The 23,374-nt window shown below is 41.7% G+C and overlaps 1 protein-coding gene across 6 annotated transcripts in view; it reads left to right on the forward strand.

The window, feature by feature from the left end:
- The window catches only part of LOC132405844 (ELAV-like protein 2), a 121,765-nt gene that overhangs the window by 96,066 nt on the left and 2,325 nt on the right, over positions 1-23,374 (forward strand). For 2 of the 6 annotated variants that reach the window (XM_059990835.1, XM_059990838.1), the window contains 3 exons: positions 5,961-6,114; positions 6,453-6,678; positions 10,984-11,022. In XM_059990835.1, the coding sequence (XP_059846818.1) occupies positions 5,961-6,114; positions 6,453-6,678; positions 10,984-11,022 (419 nt within the window). Of the gene's footprint in view, positions 1-5,960; positions 6,115-6,452; positions 6,679-10,983; positions 11,023-15,335; positions 15,350-19,211; positions 19,215-23,374 lie in introns of all 6 variants that reach the window. The other 4 variants (XM_059990837.1, XM_059990836.1, XM_059990840.1 and 1 more) reach the window with 4 other exon arrangements.

Raw genomic sequence — 23,374 nt, forward strand, 5'->3', positions numbered from 1 at the left:
TAACTGTCAGTTACTGTTAGTTGGGGTAATTAGCTGAAAGCTTCCAGTCTTTTACAAATTCCAGGCATCCACATCAAGTTCAGAATAATAAATTTAACGGCATCGATAGAATGGGCAGCCAGCACGTTTTCCCAGGGGGAAAATGGCTAATATGAGGGCATAATTTTAAGGCAATTGGAGGAAAGTACAGGGTTGATGTCAGAGGTAGATTGTTTTTTACACAGAGTGGTAAATCTGTGGAATTCACTACCGGGGTCATGATAGATTAGATTAATTTTAATAGTCACATGTACATCAAAACATACACTGAAATGCATTGTTTGCATTAACAACAACTGGGTGCAGCCCACAAATGTCGCCATGCTTCCAGTGCCAATGCTTCTGTTGTGCCCACAATTCTGTGCTGCACAGAAAAGATGCAGCCAACATACAAGATGACAGGCACAGCAACAGAAAATCAAACCCCTTCCTACCACCCACTTCGTATCAGGGATCGCCAGCCCTCATCCTTAAGGCACAGACCACGGTTCATGATCACAGGTCTTTGTCCTCAGCGCCTGCTGATCTGACCTCCATCCTCATGACATCCGAACCTGCTGACCAATTTCATGCTCCGGACCTGCCAGCTAACCTCAGACCTCCGACCCCAAAGTACATTAGGGAAATTTAAGAAACTCTTAGATAGGCATACGGATGATAGAAAGATGGAGAGCTATGTGGGAGGGAAAGGTTAGATTGATGCTGGAGTAGGTTAAAAGGTTATCACAATATAACAGGCCAAAGGGCCTGTAGCCTGCTGTAATGTTCTATAAAGCATCATTCTCATACAGTATGGAAACCAGTCCTGCAGCCCATCGGGTCCATACTAACCATTAAACACCCACTTACAACACTCTTTCAATCTCCTTGTATTAACTTGTCACTAGTTCTACCACTCATCCGCGGACCGTGGGAGTTTTCAGCCTGTTCATCTTTCAGATGTGGAATTAAATCCCCATGCAGTCATAGAAAAGACCGTATATGAGTGTGAGTATTAGGCCATTTGGCCCATCTCCTCCTCTGATCAATTATGGCTAATTTTTCTTTCAACATTATTCTCATATCTCCTCCCTGTAACTGCTCACCCCCTTACCAAACAAGGACCAACCAATCTTTGCCTTCAGTACACCTAATGACCAGGCCTCCACAGACATCCAAGACAATGAAGTCCACAGATTCACAACCCCCCAGCTAAAGGAATTCCTTCCTGTCTCAGTTCCAGAGGGATGCCCCCTTATTCTAACACTGTGCCCTCTCCTAGGAATGAAAACATCCTCTCTACATCCACTCTATCCACGCCTCTCAGTTTCCAGAAGGTTTCAATGAGATCCTCCCATCATCCTTCAAAACTCCAAGTGCAGGGCCATCACATGCTACTCATTCATTAACCCTTTTATTTCTGGGGTCATTCACATGCAAGCTCCACATGGACAGCACCGGAGGTCAGCACTGAGCCCAGGTGACCAGAGCTATGAGACGGTGTCTTCTCCAACTGTGCCATCTCCCAGTACTGGGTGTCACAGAGTGACTTCACTTCCTCATGCTCTTACAGTGGTGATAGTGTGTTGGTTAAATTACTAGTCTCGGAGCCCAGGGTTCAAATCCCACTGCAACACCAATTAATTATCTGAATTTTTTTCAGTTGAGAGAAGCAGCTGTTATTAGTCATAATGACCACAAAATTACAGGATTATTGTACAAATTAATGTTCTTCAAGGATAAAAATCTGCAACCCTTCCCTAGACCAGTCTGTTTGTAACTCCTGGCACACAACAACATTATCGATGCCGAAATGGCCTGGTAGACTAAAGGGTGAGTATTTAAGATGAGACAGGATGCATGAATCAAGTTATCTTTCACAGAGAGTGATGGGTGCTTGTAATGCACTTCCAAGGGTGAAGACCATAAAACCATAGATTTTGCAGCAGAATTAGGCCACACAGCCCATTGTGTCTACTTTATCATTTGATCATGACTGATTTATTATCGCTCTTAACCTCATTCTTCTGCCTTCACCCTGTAACCCTTGATGCCCTGATCCATCAAGAAACTTATCAACTTCTGCTTTCGATACACCCAGTGACTTGGCCTCCACAGCTGTCTCTGGCAATGAATTCCACCATCTGGCTGAAGAAATTCCTCACTGAATGTGCAGAGAATGGTGGAGATGGACATTGTGTGGGCAGAAAGGGATTAGTTTAATTAGTTTGACACAATGTTGTGGGTCAAAGGTCAGTGCTGCACTATTCAATGTTCAAAGCTACTGTTTAGGGTGTGGCGTAGTAGTGAAGTGGCTAGCTTTATAACACAAGTAATCAGAGTTCAATTCCCACCACAGTCTGTAAGAAGTTTGGGCATTTTCCTTCTGACTGCTTGGATCTCCTCTTTACCTGGTTACCTCCCATTTTCCAAAGGAGTATGACTTAAGGTTAGTAAGTTGTGAGCATGCTACACTGGTGCAGAATGCACGCTGACATTTGCAGGCTGCCCCCAGTACGTCCTCGGGCTGTGTTGGTCACAGTCATAGAGCACCACAGCACAGAAACAGGCCTTTCAGCATATCTAACAACGCATTTCACTTTATGTTTTGATATTTTTATGTACTCGTGACAAGTAAAGATAATCTCTAATGAGGGAAGCGTATTAAATGCTGGACACACCCATGTCCTGAAAAATGTATTATTTATCAGAAGAGGCTTCTAATCAGAACAATCGATCAATAGCTGACATTATTCTAGCCCTGAAGCTGGTTTGGGGACCAGCATTTTATTTAAGTTGCAGAGTGAGGATGTAAATGAGCAGTCAGGAAGTACTTTGGCTCAGGTAGGGATGGAGAGTGGCATATTACTCTCAGAATTTCAGATCGTAAGTCGGGAAGGATTGCAACAGTTTGTGCAGAGTCAGAGAAACATACAGCACAGAAACATGCCCTTCGGTCCGACTAGTCCGTGCCTACCAGGATTCCCATATATGCTAGTCCTAGTTGCCCACAATTGGTCAACAGTTGGCTACGTAGGTTAGAGAAAGTTGATTATATCAAGAAGGCTGAGAGAGCAATCTTGGGTGACACAGGTTGAGGTGATGCAATAGGGAAGGTTTCTTTTTATTATCTTAATTTGATTCTGGGGTTGCACAGTGAAACCGTGGCTCTGCTGTTCTCAACAGGAACCAAACAACTGCAGTTAAAGCCACTGTTGGTATAACAGACCTTCAAATTTCCTTTCCCTTCAAAGCTGGTTAGAAGAATGAAGGAACGGAGTGTTAGTTACCAGAGTAACCACAAACAGCCAACTCCATCCACTGTACCACACAACAAAACTCTTAAAGCCAGCAGAGGCCTCCTGTGACTGGCTTCTAATGAGCACCCAAGCTCTTCCTCTCCCAGCAACAACAAAGAAAACTTATTTCCAACATTATCCTCATTTATATTTTTCTTTTAAACAACCAGGAGGCTGGGTCGTTGACAGAAAGGACGTGCATGTGTTGGAAGTTACCATGGAGACAAGGGTCCCTGAGGGTTAATTTATGAAACATTTTGCACTTCGTCCCCTGGGATGTCACTGTAATGAGTGTCTTAGTTCATAATGCTGGCCTTTCCTTGCCTTGTGTGCATTGGATTAGACGAGCGACTTTTTTAAAAGCCAATTTATGTGACAGATGGAAGGGCCTCATTATTACCGTGGCAAAATTAGCTCGGGAATTCTCCTGAGAGAGGTGGCTTGGGTTGTGATATGTGATGGATTATGGAGAGGTCACTACAGTAAGGCTCCACTATACAATCTGTTCAATGTAGTTGGCAATTAATGGCTTGTTTTAACAGGATCGGCAACATCAGCTGAAAAAAGAGATTCTAACCTTTTGCAAAATGTATTAACAGAGTAGTCGCCTTTTATTTTGCTTTTCAAGTCTGAAAGGTTGCTGGAACCTTTATTGCTTTGCCACTTTCAATTGTGTGGATATTTAATTGGATTGGTTTTCAAATAAAAATGATAGATGTCCCCAGTGAGATACAGAATAGCCACAAATAGTCAAGATGGTGTCGAGCTGCTGACCATCTAGATCGTGGTCAGACTGAATTGTTTTTTAAGTTCATAGGAACGGTTTTGGCAACAAAGAAGAGAGTTGGGGATAAGGTTATGATTTAAGGACAAGGATCTAGGAAAGTTAAAGGACAGACTAGGGTTTAGAGAAGGGATATGGGGGAGTATTATTAACTTGTTATTATTTAATTATTTATGGTTTATATTGCTATATTTCTTCACTATTCTTGGTGCGGCTGTAATGAAACCAAATTTCCCTCGGGATCAATAAAGTATGTCTGTCTGTCTGTGAGTAGGAGTTGAGGTCTCTGCTCTGAGCTCAACGGGCAGCAATATGTCCAGCTCTTCCAGATCAGTGGATTCATGAAAAGCGAGAAGCACTCGGGTCAGTCTGCAGGCACACCTGGAGTTCGAGCCTGGAGTTTGGGAAGAATTAGAAGAATGAGAGGGGATCATAAGGGTCATGGGGAAAAGGCAGGTAGGAGGGGCTTAGACATTGGCCAGATCAGCCATGATCTTACTGAATGGCTGAGCAGGTTCACCAAGCTAGATAGTCTAACCTGGCTCCTCTTTCTTATGATCTTACACACCAGGACCCTGCATGACTTACAGGCCAATTGGCCTCTTTCTATGCTGTAACAATATTCAAAAGTTCATTTATTATCAAAGTATGTATGCTGCATACAACTCTGAGATTCTGCTTCTCCAGCTAGCCAAAAAACAAAGAACCATGGAAGTAAATTCAAAAAGAAACAGTAAACCCACCCCCCGCACAATAAAGAACGCCAACACTATTATCAACCCCCAACCCTTCTGCCACACAAAATGCAGCAAGAACATCAACCCCCAAACCCATTTGCCCCACACAAAAAGGAGAAAGAATGTGCAACAATACAGAATATAAAAACTGTAAGACTGAAGAAGTGCACAGACCATAATCCAAATCCATAAATGCAGAACCTCAGCAAAATCCTCTGACATCATGGAAGGAGAAAGACACAGATAGAATACAGAGGTCTACCCTCAGGACACAGCAATAGGCCTCACAGGCTCCTTGTCCAACAGCAGAGGGATTAAAAGGCAAGTAGTCGCTGCTGAATGCTTCTTTACCTTCTGCATTTGCCTCAATGTTTCAATCTTCCTTGTCACTTTAATTGGTGAATAATTGAAGCTTTAAACATCAAAATGGAGGCAATCGCTGGTTCACAGCCTATCTCGAAATTTCTTTGACTCAAGGGTTCAAGCTCAAGCTTGAGCTCCCTTCCTGAAATCTTCTCCGCGACAGCAAAGTGCTGGATTACTCAATTGATCTTCAAACTGTAAATCACAGGCTCAGTTTCAGAAACACATTTCAGATGAAAAACAAATGTAAAAGAAGCAAAATAAATAGGTTTGTGATCTATCCAGAAGATGTCAACCAAGAGAGCATTGTACACAGGTGCCATCTTAGCTAGGTTGTGACTTATTTCGCCTCAGTTACACCATACTGAACCGGTCACATATTAAGCACAACTATTTCTACCCAACACACACAAAATGGTGGAGGAACTTAGCAGGTCAGGCAGCATCTAAGGAAAGGAATAAATAATCAACATTTTGGGCCTAGGACTAAAAAAGGAAGGGAGCTTAAGCCAAGGTAAGAAGGTAGGAGCCATCGACAAGAGGAAAACTTATTAGGACTTCTACCCTCTTCCTTTCCAGTTCTAATGAAGGATCTCAGCTCAGAATGTCCATTGTTGAGTCTCCTCCATAGATGCTGCCTAACTGGGGGGAGGGGAGGAGTGAGTGAGTGAGTGAGTGAGTGTGTGTGTGTGTGTGTCTCTCTCTCTCTCTCTCTCTCAACATTTACAACATCTGCAGAATCCTAACTCTTTCTTCCAGGTTTCCTATGCTCGACCCAGCTCGGCCTCCATCAGAGATGCCAACCTGTATGTCAGTGGACTTCCCAAGACCATGAGCCAAAAGGAGATGGAGCAACTCTTCTCCCAATATGGCAGAATCATCACGTCACGCATCCTTGTCGATCAAGTTACAGGTACGACTCCTGTCAGGTCTCTGTGAGTCAAGTCAAAACTGGGGACAGAGGGTTCGATAAAGACCATAAGACTTGGGAACAGAATTAGGTCATTCCGTCCATCGGCCACACATGAATGTTTATCCTCCGTGCTGAGTTTCCAAATACAGTAACAGAATACTAAGTATACAGTGCAAAAAATAAAAGTTGGGAACCCACTACCTTCTGATATAGTGGTGAGAAATTACAGCAGTCAAGACGGGGGTAAGCTACTAAATAATAGGTTCACATTGTACCTAACGTATGTAAATTATTCTCTGTTCATACAGACTCTACATTATTTTGCATTCTTACAACAGGGGTTTCCCGAGGAGTTGGCTTTATACGATTTGACAAGAGGATAGAGGCAGAGGAAGCAATCAAGGGACTGAATGGCCAGAAACCTCTAGGGGCAACAGAGCCCATCACAGTGAAGTTTGCCAACAACCCCAGTCAAAAGACCGGCCAGGCTCTGCTGTCGCAACTCTATCAGTCAAGCAGCCGACGATACCCTGGTCCATTGCACCACCAGGCACAGAGATTCAGGTGAGGCCATCATCACCAGTGGCATGTACTAGTCAATGTCTAAGATGGCCAAGTGCATTGTGGATCTCTCTTCACCACCCCGCCCCCACTTCCGAAATTCAGCTCAGAATCACAATCAGGCTTATCATTGCTGACATATGTGCAGTGCAGTGCAGTGCAAAACTAAAATATGCTATGACTTACAATAAGAAATATATACTTAAATGCAAAAAGAGAGCAAAAATAGTATCTCCATGTTCCTGGGCCAAGGACCCAAAGCCCCTACAATGCACTACGTTACCAGAGCAGAGTGAACGGGTGGTTGAGGTAGAACACACCAGACATGACTGCTGAAACAGATTGTGCATAGTCTCGTATGGTGCCTGCAAATTTCAGCACTTTAAATGCATTACTGAAATGTCTTAATGCAAGAATATTGCTTTGTATGAGTTTGATTTTAAAAATTAGATAGAATAAAACATACTGCTAAATGTATTTAATTCCAGCCTAACTATTTCAAATTCTTGGGCTCTAGTAACTAAATATTTATTTAGAAATACAGCACAGTATTTCTGGCTCAACGAGTCTGCTCTGTCGAGTTACACCCATGTGATTAATTAACCTACTGACACATACATCTTTGGAATGTGGGAGGAAACCGGAACACCCAGAGGAAACCCACTCAATCACAGGAAGAAAGTACAAACACCTTACAGCCAGCAGCGGGAATTGAACACTGTGATAACATCATGCTAACTGCTTTGCTACTGTGCCACCATTAATATTTAACAACCTATTAACCAATCATTTGGAAGGAAAGTTAAGACCACAAGTCTAACCTCATGAGTTTTATGCTATTGGAGCTTTATAAGTAAGAATACAGTCGGCCCTCCTTATCCACGGGTTCCACATGTGCAGATTCAACCAACCACGGATCGGGAAAACCTGGAAGTTCTCTCTCCAGCACTCGTTGTTTGAGCATGTATGAACTATTTTTTCTTGTCATTATTCCCTAAATAATACAGTATAACAACTATTTACATTGTGTTAGGTATTATAAGTAATCTAGAGATGATTTAAAAGTACAGGCAGTCCCTGCGTTATGAATGAGTTCCATTCCTGAGTCCGTCTTTTAAGTCGGAACAAGTACATCCAGTATTATTTAGCGTCAGTCAAACGTTTTTCTTAGTATAAAGTATATATTTTACCTTTCTATGCATATAAATCAATTAAGAAACATACATTTTTCAATAATTAAACCACTGCGTTGCTTAATAATAATTGTAGCTTTCATTGGGGCAGGGCCCAATATGCTCCATTAAAATAGTTCTGATCGTTGACCAACTGTAGCCTAACGCTTTTCCAATAACTGATGGCATTTCACCTCTTTCCGATTGCTTTATTACTTCCACCTTATTTTCAATCGTGATTATTTTCGTAAACAGAAACGGTGCGGATTTGGAGCTGAGCCTGGTTCTAAAGACCACCGCACTGCGACGTTAAATAAAGGACTTGCGCATCCGCGTATTTTGGTATCCGCGGGGAGTCCTGGAACCAATCCTCGTGGATAAGGAGGGCTGTAGTCACAAATCACTCACAGTGATAATGTCTTGCATGTTAGCACTCATGACAGTCAGATTGGTTACGGTAATTAATATAAGATCATGGTAAATTGGTGGTTGGTGGTTAGCACAGGCTCAATAGGCCTTTATTTCCCTGCAGCATCTCTTTATTACTCTTAAGTGCATCCCTAAAGAATCAACGATTAAGGATCAACTTTATTTGCCATATACATTTACACATATTAGGAATTGCAGTAGTGTATTGGTCAACATATGATGTGCAACAAAAAGTAACAACATTCAACAATTATAAGGAACAAAGAGACATACGGGTATGGAGTAAAATGTACATGAATACATTCACACAGACTTCTACTTGCAATGTAAACATCATTAATAAAAGTGGTTTAACGTATTTACAGTACAGTGATGGGGCAATAGATAGAGAGATGGGGAGCTGTCTAGAATGTTTAGAAGTAATCTGCTAGTTACTTGCACCTTCATTCCTGTTGCCCTGGGGGCCAGCTGCTCACTTTTGCGCATTGAATACTCAGTCGCCATTTAATAAATGGATGTGTGTTTAAAGCTCATCTAAGATCAAGCCAAAATTGCAAGGTAGACATACCAATTGAAGAGTTCTTTCCCATGAACAGAATTACGTAGTCCATCAGAATCCAAAGAAATGTGATCAAGACAATCCATAACAGAATATCCCAGATCATCCCAGTAAAAATGAAGAAGCTAGGTAAAGAATAGCAAATAACCAGCCACACAGAATTGTAGTGTCCAAGAGTAATACAGTATGGAAACGGGTCCTTCAGCCCAAAATACCCCTGCCAACCAAGTACCCACCAAGCTGGTCTCTTTTACCCACATTTGTCCCACACCCCTTAAAACCTTTCCTATCCACATACTTATCCAATATCCTTTTAATATTGTTATTGTACCTGACTCAACTACTTTCACTGCAGATTTCTCTATAAGATCATAAGATGTAAGAGCAGAATTAAGCCATTAGGCCTATTGAGTCTGATCCACCATTCCATCATGGCTGATTTATTGTCTCTCTCACCCCCTTTCTCCTGCCTTCCCCCATAACATTTGAACCTTTACTAATCATAAACCTATCAACCTCTGCTTTAATTACCCAAATACTTGGGCATCACAGCGTCTGTGCCAATGAATTCTCTGCCCTCTGGCTAAAGAAATTTCTACTCAGTTCTTTTCTAAAGTGATGTTCTGTCTGAAGTTGTGCCCTCAGGTATTAGACTCCCCCACTATTGATAAGAAAATCTCCACATATACCCAATGATTTGACCTCGACAGATTCACCACCTTTTGCTGAAAGGAATTACCCCTCAAGTCCCTTTTAAATCTTTCCTCTCACCTTAAACCAATCGGTTGTCCTTCCCTGGGAAAAGGTGAGTGGCCTCCAACCTACCTTGTTCATTCCAGCAAAAAAGCAGCACTTAGCCTGTTCCTACATTGTCCATGAACTTGCAGATTACACTACCTTTCGAGAATGTCCAGTTACATTCACCTGTACTGATAGCTCCTCCCTCCATCTGTGAGTTCCAATCTCTAGACAATGAGAAATTTTCTTCATTTCCTTTCTGATAGCTCTGGCCTGTACTCACTGGAGTTTAGAGTAATGAGGGAATATCTTATTGAAACTTATCAAATATTGAAAGGCTCAGATGGAATGGATGTGCAGATATGTTTCTTATAGTGGGGGAGTCCAGGATCAGAGGGCGCAGCCTCAGAACACAAGAACATCCCTTTAAAACAAAAACAAGAAGAAATTTCTTTAGCCAGAGGGTGGTGAATCTGTGGAATTCATTGCCACAGACAGTTGTGGAGGCCAAGTCATTAGGTATATTTAAAGAGGCGGTTGATAGGTCCTTAATTAGCAAAGATGGCAAAGGTTACGGGGAGAGCATGAGAGAATGGGGTTCAGAGGGTTAATAAATCACCTATGATGGAATGGTGGAGCAGATTCAGTGGGCCAAATGGCCTAATTCTGCTTCTATGTCTCATGGTCTTAAGCTTTTATATGTACCACACTTTGCAGAATAAAACTTTCCCCTCAGGTTCCTATTAACTCTTTCTCTTCTCATATTAAATTTGTCCTCCACCTCCACAGCCAAGTGGTAATTAACAACGGGACTTGAATTTGAAGCAGCTGATTGGATCAGAATGACTTTAACACCATAAAGACATTGGAGCAGAATTAGGCCATTCAATCCATCAAATCTGCTCTCCCATTCCATCATGTCTGACACGTTATGTGGAATGACCTGCCAGAGGAAGTGATTGAGGCAGATACAATAACAATTATGAAAAGACAGTTGGGCAGGTTCATGGATAAGAAAGGTTTATAAGGTTATGGGCCAAATGCAAGCAAGTGGGACTAATTGGGCATATTGGTTGGCATGGACAAGTTGGGCTGAATGGCCTGTTTCTGTGCCGTATGACTTTTATCATTTATCATTTTTTATCATTGTGACAACCAAATGCGGTGATTGAGTAAAGCCTGTATAACCATCTTTGGATAGTGTGTGCCATTTTAATTCAGCAGTCATGTTAACTTTATGTTTCTGCCTACTTTTAATTGAAAGTATTGATACTCCTATTGTCATGTATTTGCTATTGGTCTGTGTCTTTATCTACCTCTCTCCCTCTTTCTGTGTATCTTCAAATAAAGGCTCAACTGTTTCATAGATACTAACATCCACCCTTCCTTCCATCTCTCCTTCCTTCACAGGCTGGACAATTTACTTAATATGGCCTACGGCGTAAAGAGGTAATTAATGTTCCAAAGGGCATCTAGTTGGCAAAGACCTAGAATTTAATATGCACCCCAGTAATCCAGTTAAATTTACTAGGTTGTAAATGTTTACTTGGTTGCCACTGATCTTCAGAACTGTTGCCAGCTCTTCTATAAATGTCAGCGATACATACTCTATTTACTTGTTGTTTACTTTGACCATCCCATACCAAACCGACCCAGGATACATTTGTTTTGCTTTGAAATATCTCTGCTCACTTTCCTGTGGTTCAGTGTCCAATTCTTTGGCAATTTTTGAAATGCACCCAAGCAGACAAATCTTATTCTTAAACCACCAGCCCTTGTTGTTTTCCCGAATGTGATGTTTTACTGGACTTCCCTTTTGTCCGACAAAAGATATCGGAGCAGAATTAGGCCATTCAACCCATCAAGTCTGCTGCACCATTCCAACATGGCTGATTATTCGCAACCCCATTCTTCGGCCTTCTCCCCATAACCTTTGATACCCTTACTAGTTTTGTAGCCTGTGGAAAAATACACACGCAGGACAATAAATACATTTCCGGGTCTTAAATTCCTTTATTTGTTTTAGATGTTTTATTGCAGAAAAAGCGTATTAAAAATAAAAACGACAAGATAATTTTTTTTTTAAGTTCCCGCTATTGCAATCTCAGTTTGACTTAGGACCACACCGTTGTTATGCAGTATGAAAATAACTAAAAATATACAAATCCAATTCGGCAGTAGCAATTCTTAAAAAAAACATTAGAATCCCACCATCCTGCATGACATCAAAAATACGAATGAATATATCTCACCTGAACTAAGAGATATACTCACATTTGACACACCAGATCTTGACTTCCAAACACATGTAGGCTAGACCTTGAAACGAGTTCTCACGCTACGTGAACAGAGATTAACACATTCACATTACTCTGTTACATTCATATTCAGTTATGAAACGATAAAGAAAAACAAATAAACTTTTACAATATATTGCCTCGTAGTTGAATTACTAAAAAGGCGAACCGAGTAGGCCGATTAAAGAAATTCGCAATCACGCTATTCCAGTGTCGATCACTTTTACTCGCGAAAATTTAAACCATCCACATGTAAATCACGTCAGATTACTGATCTTCTAGATTTATAAATGAATTTACATGGATATTATCAAATATTATTCACCTTTCCTCACCAAACCTGTGAAAAGCATTCGAACGTCGTCCTTTCCAGAACACGGCACCTCTTCCTTCCACCCCACCCATGCCAAATGACGTCACCGTCTGCTCTTAAAGGCACAGGCACCTATTTTTAGCATGACCAAGGTGAATAAATATGCACATGGTTACACTAGTGTAAAAGTGAGTGAAGTCATTCTTGCTAAAGTTTTCCCAGAGAGGAGTCAAGAAAAAAGAAAAGTTATTATACCAGGGATGTGCATTCCCAAATCTGCTACACTCTAGCTGAGCTGTTTCCATACAGTCACATTCTGTGAGTAATCGCCCAAATCTGCCTTGTTCACACCATAAGACCTAAGGTGTAGGAGCAGAATTCCGCCATTTGACCCATCAAGTCTGCTCCAGCATTCGATCATAGCTGATTTATTTCCCCTCTCAGCTCCATTCTCCTGCCTTCTCCCTGTAACCTCCGACAAATCAAGAACCTATCAACTTCCGATTCAAGTTTTCCCAATGACTTGGCCTCCACAGCTGTCAGTGGCAGTGAATTCCACAGATGTACCACCTTCTGACTAAAGAAATTTCTCCTCATCTGACTTTTAAAGTGATGTCCTTCTGTGCCCTCTGGTCCTTGACACCCCCACACAAGGCATACAAATCCAACCCAGCCTGTTTCTATGCAATTTATCTACTGTCAAACCTCAACAAAATCATGGAAGTCATATTCGATAGGACAACTATGCATGCTAGGGCTTTTCTCTTTGGAACAAAGTCGGATGAGAGGTGGCTGATAGATGGTAAGAGGCATAGATCAAGGCGACGTCCAGAGATGTTTTCCTAGAGCAGAAGTGGCTAATATGAGGGGCATAATTTTAAGATGATTGGAGGAAAGTATAAGGGGGATGTCAGAGGTAAGTTTTTTTACAGAGAGTGTGGTGGGTGTATGGAACACCCTGCCAGTGGTGGTGGTAGAGGCAGATACATTCAGGGCATTCAAGAAACTCTAAGTGGGCACAGGGATGATAGATCAAAGAAAGACATATTTGTGATTCATTTTGCACATGGAACAGTCCACAGTTTGCTGCAAAGTCTAAAGAAGGCTGAGAGGAGATTTGATTGAAATGCTCCAAATCACCGATGGTTTTGATAGTTTACATAGTGAGACTACTGGGAAACCAGAAGACATGATTTTCACATAATTGTCAGAAAAGCCAGAAGCTACAGGGGAATATATTTCCTGTACAATCTGTTGCGATGATGTGGGATGTACAAGACTATGGAAGTCAGGTCTAGGAACTGGTGTCATCAAAGAGATGGTGCTGGAGCAAATGGCCTCTCACTGTAAGAGTCAATGGTGACATCAATAGTGACCATAATATGATATGTTTTAACCTTGAATTGGAGGAGAAGGGAAAATCGGTTGTGTCAGTATTACAGTTGAACAAAGGGAACTATGGAGCTATGAGGGAGGAGCTGGCCAAAGTTCAATGGAACAATACCCTAGCAGGGGAGACAGTGGAACAAGAATGGCAGGTATTTCTGGGAATAATGCAGAAGGTGCAGGATCGGTTCATTCCAAAGAGGAAGAAAGATCCTAAGGGGAGTAAAGGGCGGCTGTGGCTGACGAGGGAAGTAAAGGGCAGTATAAAAATAAAAGAGAAGAAGTATAACATAGCAAAGATGAGCGGGAAACCGGAGAACTGGGAAGCTTTTAAAGAGCAACAGAAGATAACAAAAAAGGCAATACGCCAAGAAAAAATGAGGTACGAAGGTAAACTAGCCAAGAATATAAAGGAGGATAGTAAAAGCTTCTTTAGGTATGTGAATAGCAAAAAAATAGTTAAGACCAAAATTGGGCCATTGAAGACAGAAATGGGTGAACTTATTATGGGGAACAAGGAAATGGCAGATGAGTTGAACAGGTACTTTGGATCTGTCTTCACTAGGGAAGACACAAACAATCTCCCAGATGTAATAGTGGCCAAAGGAACTAGGGTAAAGGATGAACTGAAGGAAATTTATATTAGGCAAGAAACGATGTTGGATAGACTGTTGAGTCTGAAGGCTGATAAGTTCCCGGGACCTGATGGTCTGCATCCCAGGGTACTTAAAGAGGAGGCTCTAGAAATTGTGGACACATTGATAATCATTTTTCAATGTTCTATAAATTCAGGAACAGCTGATTGGAGGGTGGCTGATGTTGTCCCACTTTTCAAGAAAGGAGGGAGAGAGAAAACAGGGAATTATAGACCGGTTAGCCTGATGTCAGTGGTGGGAAAGATGCTGGAGTCAATTATAAAGGAGGAAATTACGACACATTTGGATAGCAGCAGAAGGATCAGTCCGAGTCAGCATGGATTTATGAAGGGAAAATCATGCTTGACTAATCTTCTGGAGTTTTTTGAGGATGTAACTATGAAAATGGACAAGGGAGAGCCAGTGGATGTAGTGTACCTGGACTTCCAGAAAGCTTTTGATAAAGTCTCACATAGGAGATTAGTGGGCAAAATTAGGGCACATGGTATTGGGGGCAGAGTACTGACATGGATTGAAAATTGGCTGGCTGACAGGAAACAAAGAGTAGTGATTAACGGGTCCCTTTTGGAATGGCAGGCTGTGACCAGTGGGATACCACAAGGTTCGGTGCTGGGACTGCAGCTATTTACAATATACATTAATGATTTAGATGAAGGGATTAAAAGTAACATTAGCAAATTTGCTGATGACACAAAGCTGGGTGGCAGTGTGAAATGTCAGGAGGATATTATGAGAATGCAAGGTGACTTGGACAGGTTGGGTGAGTGGGCAGATGTTTGGCAGATGCAATTTAATGTGGATAAATGTGAGGTTATCCACTTTGGTGGCAAGAACAGGAAGGCAGATTACTATCTAAATGGAGTCAAGTTAGGAAAAGGGGAAGTACAACGAGATCTAGGTGTTCTTGTACATCAGTCAATGAAAGCAAACATGCAGGTACAGCAGGCAGTGAAGAAAGCTAATGACATGCTGGCCTTTATAACAAGAGGAACTGAGTATAGGAATAAAGAGCTCCTTCTGCAGCTGTACGGGGCCCTGGTGAGACCCCACCTGGAGTATTGTGTGCAGTTTTGGTGTCCAAATCTGAGGAAGGACATTCTTGCTATTGAGGGAGTGCAGCGTAGGTTCACAAGGTTAATTCCCGGAATGGCGGGACTGTCATATGTTGAAAGATTGGAGCGACTGGGCTTGTATACACTGGAATTTAGAAGGATGAGAGGGGATCTGATTGAAACACATATGATTATTAAGGAATTGGACACGCTGGAGGCAGGAAGCATGTTCCCGCTGATGGGTGAGTCCAGAACTAGAGGCCACAGTTTAAGAATAAGGGGTAGGCCATTTAGAACGGAGATGTGGAAAAACTTATTCACCCAGATAATGGTGGATATGTGGAATGCTCTGCCCCAGAAGGCTGTAGAGGCCAAGTCTCTGGATGCATTCAAGAGAGAGTTAGATAGAGCTCTTATAGATAGCGGGGTCAAGGGATATGGGGAGAGGGCAGGAACAGGATACTGATTGTTTATGATCAGCCATAATCACAGTGAATGGTGGTGCTGGCTAGAAGGGCCAAATGGTGTACTCCTGCACCTACTGTCTATTGTCTATTGTCTATTATCAAAATTGCCTGGAGCTGATTAACTCACTAGTGAGGGGAAAGATATTGACCCAAGATTGGCTTCCAGCTGTCTAAAATACTTAAAGTCATAGGAGAGTATCTGAACTCCTTCCAGACTGCAGTGGGAATTGAACCCTGGTCTGTGATCTGGCACTGTTATAGCATTACACTAACTGCCATGCCATCATGGTGCCCCACAAGTCAGGAGTGTAAATTGGATGCTTCACAGTTGCAAGGATGATTGTAGCTTCAACTATCCTCAAGATGCCCAGCACAACTGAAGTCAAGGCAGCCCGTGTTATCAGCATCCCATTCTCCATTGGTTCTCTTCACCAAACGACTGCAATGTTTATACAAACATGTCCAGCACCCCCCCCCCCCCCCCACCGCCACTACAAATCACATATCAGAATCAGAATCAAATTTAATATCACCGGAATATGTTGTGAAATTTGTTAACTTTATGGCAGCAGTACAATGAAATATGTGATAAATAAATATAGCGGGAAAAACTGAATTTTAATATATATATATATCTACTAAATAAGTAGTGAGAAATAACAGAAATAAAAAAGTAGTGAGGTAATGTTCATGGGTATCATCCACCTCATCTTTCCATCATGTCTATATCCTGGAACTCCCTCCCAATGGGGACTGTGGCCTCGGCAGCATCTTTACCAGAAGGACAGTACAGCTGGGTCAAGGGTTTGCTCTTTACTGGAGCCTGTTTCTCCAAATCTATCATCTTCTGGGGTCTTCCTCTTAGCACTTTGTTATCAATAAGAATGTTGTGTTCTGTGTGTTTCCATTGTGACAAAGATAGAACATAGAAAATGGAACATCTCAGCAAAGTAGGGGCTGACCATGTCCATAAGGTGTGGAATTATACGGTAGGGAAACAGGCCTAACTCTCCCATGCCTACCAAGATAGTCTGTTTTGCCTACATTTAGAAAATAGAACACTACAACACAGTACAGGTCCTTCAGCCCACAGATACTATTCCAACATTTAATCAACTCTACTATTACTATACTATTTAATCAACTCTGAGATCAATCTCACACTTTCTTCCCACAAAGCCCTCCATTTTTCCGCTATCCATGTGCCCTATATAAATGCCATTAATCTATCTGTCTTTACCTCCAGCCCTGATAGTGTTTATACATAGTTGCCATTCTCTGTATAAAAAACCTGCATCTGACATCCCACCTATACTGTCCTCCAATCATTTTGAAATTATGCCCCCAGGTATTAGCTATTTCCACCCTGGAAAAAATGTCTCTGGCTATTCCCTCAATCTATGCCTCTTATCAGCTTGTACACCTCTGTAGGGTAATAACAACAGATGACACATATTGTTCATAATAGAAACTTCTACATAATTCACAAACACCATCAACAAGTTGCTGTGTGTGTGTTCACTTGAAGAGACGATGTATAACGTAATGGCATCAGTGGAAGGCAACTGCTTTTGGCTTTTTCGTAGTGGAAGTAAAGGGCTACTGCTTCTGTTAAACTCATAAAATGACATTTGCATATTTCAGTCACAAAATTCTACACCTCTATCAGGTTGCCTTTCATCTTCCTTCACTTCAAAGTGAAAAGCCCTGGCTCACTGAACCTATCCTCGTAAGACGTGCACTCTAATCCAGGCAGCATCCTGGTAAAATTAGCAGGAATTCACAATCTTAAGGATGAAAATACATACCACTTTCGTCCTTCCACAACCAAGTAAACCCAAAGCTCGAGAGTTATGCAGGCAGAGAGAAGACCTCCTTGTCATTCCCGTGCCAGCTCTTTGGAAAGTTACATGCATTGGTGCCATTCTACTCTATTTTTCATTAATCATATACCCAATTCCCTTTAGAAGGTGAATCTGTGCAATAAACAATTCAGTCTACGTCACACAGAGGCCTGTCAGAAGTGCTCCCACTGTTCAATCACCAATCGTCTTCAGCCCTGCGGTTACTGAGCAAATGGAACCATCATAAAAACTAGACCTCATAGGTTAATGGTGAAAGGAACCTGAGCGGGAACTTCTTCACTCAGAGCGTGGTTGGTGCAAGTGTGGAATGAGCTACAAGCAGAAGTGGTGGATGTGGGTTCAATTTCAACATTTAAGAAAAACTTGGATAAGTACATGGATGGGAAGGGTATGGAGGTTTATGATCTAGGTGCAGGTTGATGAGACTAAGCAGGGTAATAGTTCAGCACGGACTAGGTGGGCTGAAGGGCCTTTTTCTGTGCTGTAGTGCTCATTAACTCAATAAACTCTCATGTGATCTCATTTCAATCTTCCTTCAGTCTTTACTTGGGCCGTAGAGCACTACAGCAGAGAAACAGGGCCAACCCATCCATGCCAAACAAGGTACCCACCAAACTTATCCCATCCGCCCACGCTTGGTCTAACACTCTTCCTATCCTCATACTTATCCAAATGTCTTTTCAATGTTGTTACAGTACCTCCCTCAAACACTCCCTCTGCCAACTCATTCAAAATACCAACCACCCTCTGCATCAAGAAGATGCCCTCTGCTTCATTTTATACCTTTCACCTCCTGCCTTAAATTTATGTCCCCTAGTTTTAATTTTCCCTTCCCTGGGGAGAAAAAAAAGATCACATACATTCACCCAATCTATATTATACTGCTCTAAAAGGTCGCTCCCCTCGATCTTCAAGGAATAAAGTGGTAGCCTGTCCAAAGCTTTCCCCATAATTCAGACCCTCAAATCCTATCGGCATCATCATAAATCTTCTCTGCACTCTCTCCAGTTTAATGATGCCTTTCCTAAACCAAAGTGACCAAACTGTCCACAAAACTGCAAATGTTTCTTCATTGGTCCTCTTGAAGTTGTGGACTGGGGTGTTTCAGTTCTTACCTCAGAGAATGCAGTCTTTGTCTGCAACAGTAATTAGTAGAATAACTGGATTACTGTTAAATTCTAGTCAGTGCCTCATTTATATTTCTGAACTAACATTTTCTTTCCCCAGCATGGGATATGTTTTAATTTCTTTTTCAATGCGTAGTCTCTCAGTTGCATGACCTTTATTCTCCTCTTCCCAGTGGCTTATTTGTGCTGCTTTTATTTAAGTACCTCTTTCTCAGCATCTCATGGTTTTATTATTCAAATCTAATCGTTTACATTTCCATACCTGGAGTTTTCTCCTAACGCATGTTTCGATATTTTTGTTATGTTGTTGTTGCTGCATATTTTAAATGAGAGAAGCAAGTTGTTTTTTTTCTAATAATGTACAAATGTGTCAAAATGTGACTTTGATTTCAATAGCGCACACACAAAATGCTGGAAGTGAGCAGATCAGGCAGCTTCTATGGAGGGGAATAAATGGTCGATGTTTTGGGCTGAGTAGGTCTCAACCCAAAATGTTGATTCCCCTCCATAGATGCTGCCTGACCTACTGAGTTCCTCCAGCATTTTCTGTGTGTTTCTCTAGATTTCCAGCTTCTCATGTTTATGTTTTTGAATTTAACAGATTAGTTTACATTTTATCTGAATATTTTATTCTTTTCTGTGTAAGTGGTTGGCATTGCTGCAAGGGTGACCACTGTGTGGTGTGTTGAGGATGGATTATTTGAAGGTGGTTTTATACTGGGGGGCAAATATCATTCACAGTGACTGTAACTCCTCACCTCCATTTGATTTCAACAGCACCCTTAAAAAAACCTGTTTAATGCAAACCTAACTGGAAGTATGAAATGTCCAGTAGATACCCATCTTGAATTCTTTGTGGGGAGGAGTGGCTGGCTTATACCTCCATTTGTGGTTAAAAAAAAAATGCTTCCTGGGAGTCCTTGTATAAGATTCCTGAAAGGTTAGCTTGCAAGTTGAGTAATTAGTAAGAAGGCAAATGCAATGTTAGCGTTCATTTCCAGACAACAGGAATATAAAAGCAAGGCAGTAATGCTGAGGCTTCCCAAGGCATTGATCAAACCACACTTGGAGTATTGTGAGCAGTTTTAGGCTCCTTACCTAAGAAAGGGTGTGCTGGCCTTGCAGAGGGTCTCACAAGAATGATCTTAGAGATTAAAGGGTTAACTTATGAAGGGTGTTTCATGTCTCCACACCTGAACTCACTGGAGTTCAAAAAGACGAGGGGGATCTCATTCCAACTTACCGAATATTGAAAGACCTGGATAGAGTGGACATGAAGTGAACATTTCCAATACTGGGAAAGTCTAGGGCAAGAGGGCATTGCCTCAGATTAGAAGGATGTTCCTTTGGTACAGAGATGAAAAGGACAACCAACATAGTATGCTTGTAACTCAGGCCAAATGTGAGGTTTTGCATTTTGGTAGATCAAACGTAAAGAGATAGTACACTGTTAATGATCCCAAACTGTGTTGATGAGCAGAGAGATCCTGGGATCCAAGTCCATAGCTCCTTGAAAGTAGCTGCACAGGCTGATAGAGTGGCAAAGAAGGAGTATGTCTTTACTAGTCAAGTAATTGATTTCAAGAGTTGGGAAATTATTCTGAGCTTCAGAAAACTAGTTTGGTTATATCTGGAGTTTTGTCTGCAGTTGTGGTTGTCCCATTATAAGGACGATGTGGAGACTGAGCAGAGAGTACAAAAGGGCTTCACCAGGATGCTGCCTGGATTAGCGGACTTGTGCTATAATGAGTGGTTGGACAAACCTGGCATTTTCTCTAGAGCAGCAGAGGCTGAGGGGATGTCTAATAGAGATTTATAAGATTATGAGAGGCATGAATAGAGTAGCCAGCAGATATATTTTTCTAAGGGTCAAAAGAGCATGGATTTAAGATGAGAGGGGATATGTTCAAAGGAAGTGTGTGGGGCAAGTTTTTTGTTTAACAGAGAGTAGTTTTTTTTACTGCCTGGTTTAGAGAGCATGTGCTATCACGAGAGGCTGGATAAACTTGGGTTGTTTTCTCTGGAGCATCGGAGGCTGAAGGGAGATTTGATAGAGATTCATGAGATTATGAGAGGAATTGATAGAGTAGACAGAGTGTATTCATTTCCCAGGGTTGAAATGTGTAATACCAGAGGGCATGCATTGAAGATGAAAGGAGCTGGGTTCAAGGGGGATGTGAAGGGTAAGTTTTTTTACTCAGAGAATCATGGATGCCTGAATTGTGCTCTCTGATATGGTAGTCAAGGCAAACACATTAGAGGCTTTTAAGAGTTGTTTGGATAGACACATGGATTTGAGGAAGATGGAGGGATATGAACATGGTGTAGGTAAGAGGGATTAGTGCTTGGATGCTTTTGATTTGCTTTTTAGCTGGTTTGGCACAACTTTGTGGACTGAATGGTCTGTTCCTGTGTGTTCTCTTCTAAGGTCTATGTTCTAAATGGACATTCCTCTATTCTGAGGCTGTGTCCTCTGGTCCTAGATTCTCCCACTACATGAAACATCCTCTCAACATCTACTCTTTGTAGGCCTTTCAATACTTTAATAAGTTACAGTGAGATTCCCCCCTCATGCTTCTAAACTTCAGCAAGTACAGGCCCAGAGGCATCAAGCACTTCTCATATATTAGCCCTTTCATTCCCAGGATCATTCTCATGAACCTCCTCTGGATCCTCTCCAACGCCATTGCATTTTCTTAGATAAGGGATGCAAAATTGCTCACAGTGCAGTCTGACCAATACCTTATAAAGCCTCAGTTACATGCAGGACAACGCATGGACTGGAATGTATTCTGCATGAAGTGATTCATAGACTGGATTGTGTATGATCCACATAGGGCAAAACAACTTTGTTAACATTATAAATGTTTGGAACAAGAAGCACAGTGGTGACACTGAGACAAGGAGAGAGGCAGGTGACCAGACGTTTGGTCAGAGAGATCAATGTTAACAAGTATCCAGAAGGAAGAGAGATGAGGAGATGTTTGGAGAGGAAATTCCAGATCTTAGGGCCTACTGATATTTGTATTATCACATGGACCAAGATTGAAAGAGTACAGAGAAAATTTACAAGGGTGTTATAAGGGTGTAGGTAAGACTTCAGGTAATAGACTTCAGCAACTGAGATATAGAGAAAGTTGAATAGATTAAGACTTTATTTCCAAGAGTTTAGGAGAATGAGGGGAGATCTGACAGAGTTATACAGATTTATGAAGGTCATAATTTTTAGGTGACCGATGTAATATTTAAGGGGAACCTGAGGGAGGACATCACTCAGAGGGTGGTGCAAGTGTGGAAAAGTCTGCCAGAAGTAGTAGATGTGGATTTGCATCACTGAAGAGATGTTTGGATAGGTAGATGGATTGGAGGAATATGGAGGACTATGGTCCAGGTGTGGATTGATGGGATGAGGCAGAATTGTAGTTCAGCACCGTCTAGGTGGGCCAAATGGCCTGTTCTGTGCCGTAGTGTCCTATGACTCTGTGACTTTATGAAATACAGTGAAAGGCCTTTGTTTGTGTCATCCAGACAGAACATTCTGCACATCTACATCAAGGTAGTAAAAAGAAAACTACAATTTAGTAAAATTCATTCTAACAGTGCATTGACATAGTACAAGAATGCAGAATGTGGTGTTAGTTACAGAGAAAGTGCAGTGTAGGCAGACAACGAAAGTGCAATCAGGTAGATTGTAAAGTCAAGATTCTATCTGTTCATGCCAGAGGTCCATTCAGCTGTCTTATAACAGTAGGTTGGAAGCTATCCTTGGGCTTGGTGGCACATGATTTCAGTCCTTTGTGTCTTACGTCCAATGAGAGAGGGAGAAGAGAAAATCTCTTTGACTATATCATCTGCATTCCCAAGTGTAGACAGAGTCCGTGGAGGAGAGGCTAGTTTCCGTGCTGTGCTGAGCTGTGTCCACAACTCTCCGCAGTCTCCGCAGTCTTGTGGAACCCTACCTGATCCTCCGGAATGGAAAAAGGGATGGGGACCTTCTAGAAATGTCACAAAACAGAAATCCTACCTTTAATGGATGTTGAAGATGACCTAGAGTTCTCTATGCTGAACTAATACTTCTACTTTCAATTGGTTATAATTAAAATAAAATCAGAAGACCAGGTTCTTCCTGTTTGTGGGATCTTCGTGTGCACCGTACTCTGCAGTACTTCCTGTCTGTAGCATAGTTCATCACAGGCAGAGTTCAGGATGTGGCACCGCATTTACAACAAAAGAGCAATGCAGGCAGCCAAATAATGTGCAAGAGCTGATACAGGATAGATTGGGAGTTCCTCCTTAGCATGTGAAGCTTTTAGTGCAAGAAATAGTAATGGAGCAAATCAAATTGCAGATCCAACCATTTCAAGGAATTGAAGAAGATGACTTAGACAAATGAGACAGCATTGAGCATCTGTAAATAAATGTGTGGATTTGAAAGTTGAGGCCTCTGTGCTTTATTTAATCAACCCAGAAGCAATTTGATGATCTTCACCTCTGCCTGGTAACCCAAAGATGGGTTATTGATAAAGGTTGGTCAGGCCCAGAAATGTGATTATCATCCCTGGGCTACAATTTTCAGTTTCAGGAATATAAATGGAATAAAAGTGGGTATCACCACTGCCCCACCTGTTACCTAAGTTG

Source organism: Hypanus sabinus, chromosome 16 (assembly GCF_030144855.1).
Source record: "Hypanus sabinus isolate sHypSab1 chromosome 16, sHypSab1.hap1, whole genome shotgun sequence".
NCBI lineage: Eukaryota > Metazoa > Chordata > Chondrichthyes > Myliobatiformes > Dasyatidae > Hypanus > Hypanus sabinus.